Source organism: Cyrtonyx montezumae, unplaced genomic scaffold, assembly GCF_038088225.1.
Source record: "Cyrtonyx montezumae isolate F1298 unplaced genomic scaffold, pur_monq_1.0 scaffold_1, whole genome shotgun sequence".
NCBI lineage: Eukaryota > Metazoa > Chordata > Aves > Galliformes > Odontophoridae > Cyrtonyx > Cyrtonyx montezumae.
Genome location: NW_027071825.1, coordinates 9,552,980 through 9,565,948, shown reverse-complemented (window position 1 = coordinate 9,565,948; position 12,969 = coordinate 9,552,980). Strand labels below are relative to the sequence as shown.

The following is a 12,969-nucleotide window of genomic DNA, read 5'->3' as shown; positions in this document are numbered from 1 at the left end:
CTCTCCCACCTCATGACAAGGCTTCTGTTTGACGGGACACGGTAGCCATGTTGGGAGGCAGGTAACCCGTAGTGGATAAATAGGTCCTAGTGGAAGTTTCAACTTAGTCATAGTGTGAAGCGAGGGCTAACATGTGGGACCACTTCCACTGCCCAGCTAGGAAGATTACCTGGCTGCTTTACATGGGTTAGTGGTGTGGTTCATGCTGCTTTTCTTATATGAAAGGCATGAGGATGATGTCACCCACCAGCTGAAGAAAAACTGTTCCAGCTACTGGGAGAGTTTCTCAGTTAAATAAACAGTTGAGTTATTTGGGGAAAGAAATCGGGAATGCTTCCAGGAAGGAGAAAGCAAGAGTCGTAGCTCAACAAATAGGGCTGGAAACGGTTGGGTTTTTTTTGTTTTTTTTTTTTTTTAGTTGGAGGATGACCAGCATTATCAAACCTCAGGGCAAATGCTGCCTGACCTTATTTCCTTTAGAACCCAAGCATGACCTTCAATTCAGCTGAACCAGAAATCAAAAATTCTTTTGTTTTGGAGGCACGTGAAACCAGTAACTATCCTTTTGGCTATCCGTAATACATAAGCTGTAGCCAAGGCTACACAATAGTGGACTCCATACTTGATAAAATTCAGTTTACAGTGCCAACATAATGATATGTGAACTGCAAGGAAAAAACTAAGAATTACTTTTACAATTTAAAACCACTAAGAACTCAAAAGCTGAGGTTATTTATTCTCTTGCAGGAAATATAATCCAAGCAAAGATTTCACATTGTATCTTGTTTAGTAGCTTTTCCTCTTAGACTCTTAGGAGGAACATGCTGCCTTCCAACATAGCACCTGTCGGCTGCCTGCACAGTTTGAAAGAGAGCCTGCTGCCTGACACTAATAAAGCTTGGATGCAATTCTGGTTTACTAACTTCAGAGCTAGTAGTAGTAACTTGCTTTGTTTACAGTGCCCCCTGTGCTTTCTGCTGTCCCTGCATCACTTTCTCAAACCTGTAGCTGGAAGTTGGTCTGTTGTGGGTGCATGGTAAATCAGGGTGCAGAGTGCAGGGTGAGCATGTTGTCATGCTAATGGGGAAAAAGAACCACTTGTATCTCCCTTCTGCTTATGTGTACTAGTCACAAATGAACTGTGTTGCTGCCTGCCTTCTTCTGTATTGGATGATGGCTTCTTCTATCCAGGAGGGGGTGAAGTTGCATAGTTTGAAGAAATATAGGAATAAAATTCAGGGCAGTTTTTTATTTTGCTTACAGCTGAGTGAGGCTGAATTGGCATACATTTACTGGAATTATGCTCGATTTATATTGGTGCAACTAAGACCAGAATTTGTCCTAAAGTAAAACTTTGAAATATTTCCCACTATACTTTTTTTTCCTTATACTTTTTGGCTTCTAACTGATGCGAAAGCAGTTAACCCTGTGGAGAGCTTCCAGTGGAGGGTTTCTTTGGAATTAATCACATACATGGTGCTCTTATGCTACCAGCAGTGTGGTAGATTTATTGATGAAAAAGAAATTTAACTGTTCCATGTTTTGTGGGGTGCTGGTAGGAGCAGGGTGGGAGACAAGACTCATGTGAGCCAGCGAACTGTCTGGGTCTGTGCTAAGAACACTGCTCTTTGCTCTGCTTGTGCACTGCAATAAAGGCTTGAGTTGGGTAGGAATAAGACCATAAAATATGATCTTTCATTGCACTGCAACCAGATTGAATTTCTTCATTGAAGACATATGAAGAAAACTCTCCTATTTGAGAAGGGAGGCTCAACAATGTCACAGAGAGCTATATATTTATTGTCTTTATATTATTCTGCATTCATTGTTCTGGGAACTAGCTTGCTCTGAACTGATATGTGTAATAAGATGTGTGATGTCTGTCCAACTGAGGGATAGCTTTCCTTGTTGAACAGGAAGGAGAGAGAGAAAAGCTGTGGCTATTGTGCTTCCACTGTCCATCCCATCTCACCTGGCTGCAGACCCAGGAAAAGACAGAGCCCAGAAAGAACCCAAAGAGACAATGGCAGCTGCAGACCCAGCCATTCCCAGTAGGTGATGTTTCAGGTGGGGGTAAGAAGGGGCAACAGTTGCATACTGTGTAACGTAAAAATACATATACCCTTTTCTTTATCAGTCACAGTTATACAGCTGTGAATGATATACTTGCTGTTTAAAACTAGTACACATTGACTTTTATTTGCATACTAAATAGCATTTTGAGTAGCTCTTTCATAACTGTTAATCACACTGTGTGAAGGGCAACGTCTTGTTGCAGTGTCTGTATTTATTAGAGCTGGCTGTTCATTTCCATCTTGGTTTTCCACTTAATTCTTTGTCCCATGCAAATCTCAGTTTTCAGTGAGGCTGGGAATCCGGTTACTCTGCATTAAAACTTTCTGAACTCAGTGTTCAAAAGATCACCTGGCTGTTAAGCCTTAAATTATCCTTCACAGAAGATCATCAGCCTAGAGGACACGATAATTAAATGTTGTGTGGTGAGCATGAACTCTATGAGCCTTCATGCTCCTGGGTGCTTTAGGGATTAGCTTACAGATTGCACCTTCCCTTGAAAGACAAACTTTGAGCAGCAAAGGTGAACACTTGGTGTGATGTTTAGGCTGGTGTTTCAGATGAAACTGCTTCAGAAAGGGTGGTTTTCATGCCCTGAACTTGGGAAGCACCAAGCAGGACACAGCTTTTGAGTAGACCTAGGTATGATCTGCTTACAGCAGAGAGCTAGATCTCTTTGTGCCCTAGTTGCTTTGGTTTACTTTGTTGCTAGCCTATCAAACACTGGACCATGGAAGCCTCACTTATGTTCTTGCTGTATTTAAGACTTTTTCTGCCTTCTGTGTCTGAGAGCCAGCATGTAAAATGTTTCTTTGCTAAGCCTCAGTAGGAGAATTACATGCATGTCCTCTTAAATACAACACCAGAGCGAATATAGTGACTGTTTTCCTACATTTTAGGTGGAGAGTAGCATGGATGGAGGCTAGAAAGGCACACAGCTGAGATTGTTGGGTAGCAAGCTGGCAGAATAGTGACAGGTTCCTCGCTTGAGAGAAGAGCACTGGTGCCTTGCAGAAGGTAGCGTGCTGTTCTTTGGCTTTCCCCACGCAGGTCTGCTAGTACCAGTGGTGCAATTACGAGTTCCCTTGATTGGTTTCAGAAATATCCTTCTATCTGCTCATTTTGGTTTCTAAGCTTAATTTAATTAATTTAGATACTATGTTAAAAGAATATATGAGGCTCTGGTAGATGGTCTTGGTTTGAGGAAAACAATTTCAATTTACCTTCGGAGCTGCTGTGGTTTGATTGTGCTTTGTTTTATTGTTTGCTTTCGATCTTTCTCCACATCACATTTCAGACTGTCACTTAGTGCTGTTGGCAGTGTTGGAAAAGGGGAGGTGGACTTAGTATGCAGTATTTTTCTGTATTCCTGTAAAGCAGAGAATAAATAGGAAGATCTTTTTTTTTAAAAAAAAAAAAAAAGTCCCGCTGGATTTAGTGGCTTTATTTGGCAAAAAAATGTTTTTCTCTTTTCATTTCTGATTAATGATGTTCTGCTTCATTCTTTGCTTCTTTGAGCTGTAGTCTGTGGGAGCTACTTGAGACTGTGCCAAGGGCTGTCGTGTATTAGTTACACAGTCCTTACATGACTTTGCCAGAATGTTCATTATCATCATCTATCTTACTCTCATTTATGCTCTTTTCCTCCAATTGAAAGTACAGCTCTGTGAATGGGCTGAGATGCAAATGGCAAGAAGTGGCCTAAAAAATACCTTGATATACAAATACTTTAATGGGATTTTTCTCTTTCATGTGGCATCTCTTTCCCATCAAGTCAGTACAGCCTGTAGGTCAGTAAAAGCCAATGTAGATTACTGTTTTGTTACTATTGTTCTTGACTTTTATTAGGAAATATGATACAATTTCTAAAATAAAGAATATCTCAGAAGATTCAGTAGGGCAGCATTAACTCCATTAGCCACATGAATACATGACAGTAAATGAAACAACTGCTTATTTAGCAAAGGTTGCTGTCTGCCTTTAAACATATGACTCCCTGGGAAGAGAAAAAGGGCATGTGTAGTTCATAGGAGGAAATATTTCATCTTTCTATGGTAGTCTTTCAAAGATTTGTCTTAGAGCAATCCATTGCTCTTCTATCCTTGGAAGTTGCTATCTATAGTTTCATTGCAGTTTATGTTAAGGGTAACCAAAGCCCTTCATAATGTAATGTGCTAGAACATCATCTTTTTTGCTTTATTATACCTATTTTGGAGGTAAGGTCAGCAGGCAGAAGTCATCTTGATGGATGACACATGCAGTACTATCTGCAAGTGATTGCTTATTTGTTCTTCTTGCGCTTGGCGGATAAATAATGTAGTTGCGCTTCCTAATGAAGGAACTCTGGTGTATTGCTTTCCTCAAGCTGTAAAGCTGAGCCAGCTGTCTTTGGGGGCCCCAATCAAGAATTACAAGAGAGGAAAAAAAGCCAAAACCAAACAGCATTAAGATGTAGGTGGGGAAATTACTTCCTTTTGCTATTAAATATGAGAAAATAGTAATATTCTCAAGATTTTAGGTGTCATCAGAGGATACAGGGGTTTGTGACTGGGAAGAGATTTCCCTACTTCCCTGCTTTGAACTCACAGATTTGAATTTCACTTGTGCTGATAGTGCTTGGAACATTGACTTCCATCAGATATGGCAATTTTAATCAGTTGCAGTATCTAATAAATAAATACTGAGTTTGGTGCAACAGGGTGGGTATCTTTAGATCAGTTTGCACAGTTTAAACAGTTTTAATAGATTTGAACTACCAAGTTTTGCTTTCTGTGCTGAGTACTGCTCTACAGTTTCTCCCTTTTGCTTCTCCAAATATCATCCAATTTTAATCGTTTGGGCTGAAATCTTCTATGTGAGGAGCGGGAACCATGTTTTACATTTATAATGTTTTCCTGAATAATTAAGTTTATCTTTTAAATAACATAAAAAATCTTCAAAATATTGTACAAGTAGTTAAGAAAACAGTCTCCATATTTGTCTCGATTCTAGTTGTATGAAGAGTAAATGGGCTTAGGGAAGATGTGGAGCGCAGGCTTGAAGGGATGGACATGCAGTCTTTGAAGAGACAGGGCTGAGGAGCTCAAGTGATCCCAGTTCAGCCCCTTCTGTCCCCTACAATTCAATTTTTTTTTGTAGTTACTCAGACTCAGGAAGTAATGCTTTCATCAGGAAGATTTTTCACTGAACAGGTTAAAGTGAAAATGCTAAGGAAAGGATACAGCGTTAAGCCCTTGGTTGTCTATTGTTGCTCATCAGTCCTGAGCAGTATTTTTTTAACCCTGGAAGAAAACTTTTCCTCCTTCCATTGCAGTTGATCCATTGCATATGTCTATTCTTCATCAATTCATTATTGTTTCTTGAGATCTAGCAGAATTGCAGCTGAACTTTCATCATTGTCCATATGTGCTTCGTTCATACAAGGTCAATGTGAGGCCTTGGACCCTTTTTCGTTGCAGGATCAGTCGTCTTACCTGGCCTTTGCCACAGATGTAGAGCATGTGAACAATGACCAAGGCTTAGTTCGGCTCAAGGCCTTGATTCCACTGAGACTGAATTGCACTGGGCAGGATGAGAACCGTCAGGGTGGTCTGAGCTGTTCTTCAAGCACTTCTGTCTCCCGAGTGTTGTACAGATTCCTTTAGTGAATGCAAGCATCTTGAATAAAACAGCTACAATTGAACTTTCTGCCTTCCCTCCTCTATTTGCGTTACAAGAGAAATCTGGTGCTGCATCTAGCACATCTTTTCAAAAAGTTTAGATTAATTTTCTGGTTCTGTAGGCAAAGTTATTTGTATCATGCTTCTAAATAACCGAGTGCTACGGGGACAGTGCTCTAGTGTCGGTGAAATCGTTTCCAGTAGTTTGGAAGGATAAAACCAGTGAGCCAAGTTAATGCCTGGAACGTTGATTTCAATTAGTAGCATAAGTGGAAAATTTTGCACATTTTACATGCATGTAGCTATATGATTGCAGATGCAAAATGCAAATTGAAAACTTGATTGATATCAAAGCCGTCTGGCTTTTTGGGTGGTCTGTATGGAGTTTCTAGACATTTGATGTTGCAATTCTCACTTACTGCCTGGTACTTAGATTTCTGTTGGATACTTACAAGAAGTTTCCACATTAATGCAAGCATGGAATTTGGCACACAATTCATATCATTTACAGAATTTGCTATGTTTGGCTGTACTTCTGTTCATATAACCCTTATTACATGCTTTATTATGAAATTGTCAGTTATTCAATTGTTATTCAATGCCAGTCTTCCTGGAACTGTAGATGCTCATTTTATTTCTGACCTCTTGTTCATATGGGCATGAGATGGAGCTTATTACCCACATTCATTGATTTCTGTGCTTCTGTGCACCACGTTGTCAGCTGAGATCTGTAGCTTCCTAGAACAAGTGAGGAAGTGGTCCTCAGATCTTGTTCTCTTGAGATACCATTATTTTTATCACATATGGGATTTACAGCCTCAGCCTCATGGGCTGAGAAGGTGCAGTCTTGTTCTGACTCATCATGATGTTCTTCTTGTGGAAGGGCCAATGTCACACCACGGGTAATGCGTTCAGTGAGGCTGAGTTAGCTGGAGATGCCAGAGTATTTCTGTCTCATACTCTCTGGCTGTCTTTTCCATTTTCTTCTGGTAGTCTTTATCCCACTGCAAAGGAGGAGGAAAGGAAGAAGAATATAATAGAATATTGTTGCCTGTCAGCTAGCTGACTTGGTGAGTAAGGCTTTGAACAAGGTGATAAGAGGTGGCAGAAACCTGCAGGTCAGGGCATGCATAAGCACCAGGGCAGACTCTTGCAGGTGGTGTTTCCATGGGTTGAAAAGGTAGGAGTGGGACTGTCTCCTTCCCCTAACAGAGCTGTGTGATCAGCACAGCCCATCTGTTGTCCTCACACCTTGATACTGTGTTTTCAGTTCAGTTGTATTTTGATTTGTGTGTTTGTGTTTTATTGTGTTTTAAATTGCATACATAACTCCAGACAAGAATTGCCTGTTCCTGCAGCTGGACTATGTGCATTTTTGCTTTTTCTATGTATTTGGGATTTTATCGGTCTTTTGTGATTCCAGACCACTTCCTGCCAGCACATGGGCAGTGCTGCTATGTGCTGTGGTCCCTAGGGCCAAAAGTGACACAGCCAAATGGTACTAGATATCTGTAACAGCTGATTTATGTTAAAGATGAAGCTGACTTTGAATCCATAACTTTCAGACTCCTAATGTTTTCCTTTGAAGGAACAGCAACGTGATGGAGATGCCTTTCCCAGCCAACAGCGATGCTGTAAGCAGGGAATTATAGAGAGGCTTAGGTTGGAAGGGACTTTAAAGTCTGTTCAGTTCCAACCCCCCTTCCATGGACAGGGTTTCCAACCACTAGATCAGACTGCTCAGGAAAAGATCAGTCTGTGAGCACGCAGTGGCCGGTGCTGTGGGCAGTGTTCCTTTGCCTGCCTCAGTTTGCACAGCTCTCCAGCCTGGGGCAGAAGGGGCTTGTGCTTCTGTGTCTGGTGTTACATTTTGAAAGGCCAGGCTGTCCTACTGAAAGTAAACAGTACACCTGTGCCTCTAGTTTGAAATGCACTGCTGTTTTTTGTTATACTTGGTCCTTCATCTTGGAAAGTGACTTTTCCAAGATAGATGACATAAATTTTACAAGATTACTCTGTATCTCTGTTAGTATAGTCATCACTGAACGCAGGATAATTAAGGTTGAAAAAGGCCACTAAGATGATGCAGCCCAGCCCCATCCACCATGCCCAATGATCTCATCTCTCAGTGCCACATCCCCATGGTTCTTGAACACCTCCAGTGATGGTGACCCCACCACCTCCCTGGGCAGCCTGTGCCAGTGCATCACTGCTGTTTTTGAGAAGAATTTTTTTTCTGATACCCAACCTGAACCTCCTCTGGCACAACTTAAGGCTGTTACATCAAAAGTAAAAACTTCAAACTGAGGGATAGTGAAGAGCAAACTACAAACAAAAGGTAAATCTTATGCAAGATTGCAGTGGAGGTATGTCAGCTGGATGTAGAGTTCAGTATGTGTTTGTTTTCTGGTGCTTTGGTTGCAGAGCTTATAAAATGCTGAGTTAGCAGAAAGCCCAGGATGCTGTTATAGTTACGAGGTAATGTATCTCTTATTGCATTTCCTCTATTTGTATTTCCTGTTGGGAAGAAGGGAATGTTAGCTCGAGTTATGGTAAGAATGATGACAGGTTTGTCAGTGATTTTCCTTTGTAAAAAAATGAATAAATCTCTGTTACTATTTGCACAGATGGGTGTTTTTGAAAGGAGGAAGGGTTAATAAAAATTGGAAGTATGATTTTTCCCAGACCTTCCTTTGGAGGAGGTAGGGTTGGACAGGAAATGATTTGAGGTAGGATTGGACAGGAAATGATTTCTTGTAGAAGGAGCAAGGTGGGAGAAAGGTGAGAGGAAAGCAATACAACTTTCAGTATGTGAACATTGGAGGGGGGAAGCACAGGTGCATTTCTCATACTGGGTTCAGTGGGATGGTGGGTGGCACAACAAGTGCTGGCAGGGAATGGATGGTACATGCCGAGGTTTAGTGCATGTGGTCTTCAGTTTCTGTTAGCTAAGTTATGTGATATGTGATTCTTCCCTTAAATGTGGAATTAAATCTTAACGGATTTGAGACTTGTTTTGTTTTTTAATGTATCCTGAGTGCTTGAGGGATTATCTGTTACTTTAGTGGTTTTTTTTATCATATCATGGTGAGACCCGTCAGCCCTCAGTGTGAGGAGTCTCTGGAGCATAACCCAATAGAAGGATGCTGCACCTTTCTCTTTTTTTTGTGTGTGTGCATCTAATATGAATTCTCAGAGCTTTATCTGTTGTAAAGTACATAATTTAAAGATGACTATGTATTCAAAAATACTAAATGCAAAGCTTAATTTATACAGAATTTATACAGCAACAAAGTTTTCACCCTGAATTTCTGACTGTTCCCTGTTGGAGTCTGTGGAGCAGACTGTGACACTGCAGTTTCTATTGAGCAGCATCAGCTGAACATGATTTGTTTTTGCCTCTCTGAGTGACTCTGTCTTGAAGAAGGATGCTTCATTATGAAATCATGTGTTGGAACATGCAAGGAATCAAAAAGCATTTTGAGAGATCTACCACTTCATAACCTAAAAGGGGTGTATGTTGTAAAATCACAGACTTAGCTTTGCTATTTTGACTAGACGTATTTCAGTTATTTCTGGTCATTTCTAAGTTAATCATGGCCCAAATGCTGAAATATTTACTGGAGATTCCAAAATGAGAGTTTGGGAATACTTTTATGCAACAATAATCTGTAGCAACTGGAAATTCTAATACATATATTTTCAGTTAGAAATAATTATCCCCCTTCTGTAAAGACGTGCTGCTGTTTTTGTTTGGATGCCTTTTGGGAAGGAGGCAGTTGCAGTTTTTATGATATTGTGTCCCTTGCTTTTGTTTTCCAGAATATGACAAACTGGGCTTTCTCCTGAACCTGGACTCGAAATTGTGAGTACAACTCCATCTTCTTTGTTTCTCTAGTTACTAATTTCTGTTGCAAACAACTCCTGCATCACTTGGGTGGTAGGCTCACTGGAGTGCATGGGACTGCCAAATCCTGTGGCAACCAGACCATTAGGACTTCGTGGCTTACACTGTGCGGGCTGCCTTGGATTGAGGCTCACTATCATTCCTTTCTTAATGACTGATTAGACATAGAAGATATAGATATATATCTATAATCATAGACTGATTAGACACATTAGACATAGAAGCTATGAATTTCCACCTGAAACCGTGCCTGGCAGTCTGTTGTACGTGTCCTATCCAAGACAGACATCTTCCAAATGAGAAGAAATGTATTAAAAATTTGAAAGCAAGGAGGAATGTCTATCCTCTTCTACAATTTACTTGAGATGTTTAGAACTTTGATTCCTTTCTATTTTTCTCTTTAAAAACGGGTACTACTGCTTTTGTTTCTAAAATGGACCTCAATAGGAGTTAGCAGGAGTGAATGAAGAATATAGAAGTGCTGAAGGATGATGTTCTTTGTGGTTTTTGCTGTAATGTCAAATTGGACTGAGCCTCCTAACACTAGGGGTCACCAGTGACTGTTTCTGAGGTCAGTTTTTGCCATCAGGAGCAAAAAGGCTATGAAAAACCTCACTACTACCTAAAATGACATTGAAGCAATCGAGTGGCTTATAATGACTTGAGGATGCCTCCTCCCCCATGCTATGGATCACGTTAATATAAAACATTCTTAATGTTCTAAGGAGTTTCGTTGTACTCACTGGGTGTAACATCAGAGTTTGGAGTTTAGTGAAGAGGGTGAATGGCTTCTGAATGAACGTTTTGGTATTTGTAAGAGAAAAATGGCTTTAGATTTTTTATTAATCTGGTTATTTTTAGTTTTGGTAATTACTAATGTATTGAAAATGCAGCTCAGTGTCTGCCTGCACGCTTTTGATATACGAGCTTTGGATATCTATGCTGTATTTAAACTACAGTTTCTGTTTTTCTTAGTCTCTGTTTCTTCTGTCTTCACTGTCCTGTTGAGTGTTACTTGTAACAAGTCTCATTGAGCCCTCCTTAACTTCATACCTCTGTTACATTCTTTCTTTGCTGACTTCTCTGGTTAGGTTACAGCTCTTTGAGACACAGTCCGTTCCTTCTTGCGCTTCAGTATAGGGCCAAGTCAGGTTTTCACTGGCTGAAGGGCTTCCAAATTCTAAATACTTCTATAAAAAACTCCCTGTGATAAAGGCTGTCTCTTATCTTTGATTAAAAACAAAAAGACTTTTGTTGACTTCTTGGATGTTGTTTAGATAGCACCCTTAAAAAGCACATTTGCTTGAAAAACAGTAAATTTAGCTTCTGAAAAGGCTTGTAAAATAAAGCCAGCACGATTAAACTTTGTATTTAAAGTTGCAAATAAGGCAAGTACATACATGGATGAAAACACATAGGCTTAGGCTGGTGGACTTTCGTTTATTTTTTCTTCTTCGGAAGTGGAGATGGCCCTGCTTTGAGAGTGGACCTGCTGACTTGCTGAGTTTCCTTCCATCCAGAACTATTCTGATCATTTTCACTAGCGAGAGAGAGAGAGAGAAACTGAAAATACCATAAAACAGTAAATAAATGTCAAAAGAAAAGTGGGCGATAGAAGGTGAAGCCTGGAGGAATTTACTGCAGTTGCACATGTTCACCATGTGGTCATGTTACCAAATGCATTTTTGAAGTACATACTTAAAAGTCAGTGGAACGTAACAGTTAAAAGTCTGTTATCACTTTCTGTGACTTTTACTCAAGATCATCGTATGGTGGAAAGACTATCTGTTTGAAAACAACTTACTCAGAGAGTTAAAAGGAATAATAAGTTCTGCACTGATGACTTTATTGGCAGAAATAATTCAATTATGTCTGTTGTGATATAATCATTCTGGTGGAATTTTGCCATAGATCATAATTTTATAGAGTTCACTTAATGGACAGCATGTGAGAACATTGTGTGACTCGAAACACTTGGGGCAGCGATTAGTTTTCTCTCTCTCTTTTTCTTTTTCTTTTAATTTGAATCTTTGAATCTATTGTTTGTTCCAAACCTGTTCCTGGCTGGTTGTGATACTTAATATCATCTAAACTGATGATGTGGAGGAGTAACACTTTGTACAAAGATAGAGTTGCAATAAAACTTAAATGCTTCGACCTGCCTTTTAAACTGTTAGATAGAGGAAAGCATTTGACAGAAATAAATAGTAATATGTCCATTTGCCTTTGCATCTTTCATTTTTTCATGTATTGCTACTTCAGTGTCCTTTGCTTTGTGGGTACCCAAGGCACGCTATTGAGATGCACTGCATTTTGTCATGGTTATAGCAATGTGATGGTTCTGTTCAGTGCCTCTCTTTGAGTTTGTGGACGTGTTAAGGAAGTCAGATCTGTTTGCTTTGGAAAGAAAGTGTCAGAAAAATATATGTATTTTCTTTGGAAAGTGTATGTCTGATGAATGCCTTACTTACGGTATCAGGGATCCTGGCTGCTGTGGCCAGGAATCTCACCTGGAAGGGGATGGGAAGTTCTTAATAAATGGGCAAGATGGGTTCTGACCAGAAGTCTTGTTGCTCTGAGCTTGTCAAGAGAATGTCAAGAAGAAAGGTGCTTCCTTTCTGCTGCCTGCCCTTAGGCTAGCTATGCATAGGAAGTCTTCTCACTTCTAAAAGGGAGGATAGTATCCAGGTAGGGATAGGTAATGAACTGCCAGATGAATGGAAAGCTGCCGACATCTGCAGGCAGGGTAGTTTCTGAATTCATTTTTTTTTTCTTTTCATAGACAAAAAGAGACATGAAGCTCCTTGGGACCAGATTAGTAAAAAGATATGATGCAAAAGGAACTGATCTTTTATTTTGTTTGTACCAGCCATAGTGTCATTGCCAAAACCAGAATACCAAACCAAAATATGCTCTAAGTACACAAATAGGCCGATGGAATCTTTTTCTCCCAGGTAAAACAGTTTCCCAAGCTGCAGAGCCATGTACCATTTTAAAAGCTTTAAGAATGAAGTCCAGTATTTACTGGTTGTGTGGGGAAATGCACTTATATAGAAATAAATACGTTACAATTCACAGGTCGTAATTCTATTAAGGATGACTGGTTTCTGAACAACTTAGGGCCATCAGTCACGTTAGTGAGTCAGCCAGAGGATTACTGGGTGCCACCAAGATTTGCAGTTGCTTTCTAACATCTGTGCTTGGCAAAAGGGTTGCATGCTTTTAGTACTATTAAATATTTGTATTGTAGGAGTTCTTTGAGGCAGGCCAGGTCCAAGAAATGAGAGTCTCATTCACTGTGTGCTCTGAGTCATGCTCTGAGCAGGTTCT

General features: G+C 40.1%; 1 protein-coding gene across 4 annotated transcripts in view; it reads left to right on the top strand.

Moving 5' to 3' along the window:
• Positions 1-12,969, top strand: part of ST3GAL3 (ST3 beta-galactoside alpha-2,3-sialyltransferase 3) — a 142,484-nt gene that overhangs the window by 27,941 nt on the left and 101,574 nt on the right. For 2 of the 4 annotated variants that reach the window (XM_065740358.1, XM_065740350.1), the window contains 2 exons: positions 1,917-2,051; positions 9,555-9,597. In XM_065740358.1, the coding sequence (XP_065596430.1) occupies positions 1,917-2,051; positions 9,555-9,597 (178 nt within the window). The remainder of the gene's footprint in view (positions 1-1,916; positions 2,052-9,554; positions 9,598-12,969) is intronic. The other 2 variants (XM_065740375.1, XM_065740367.1) reach the window with 1 other exon arrangement.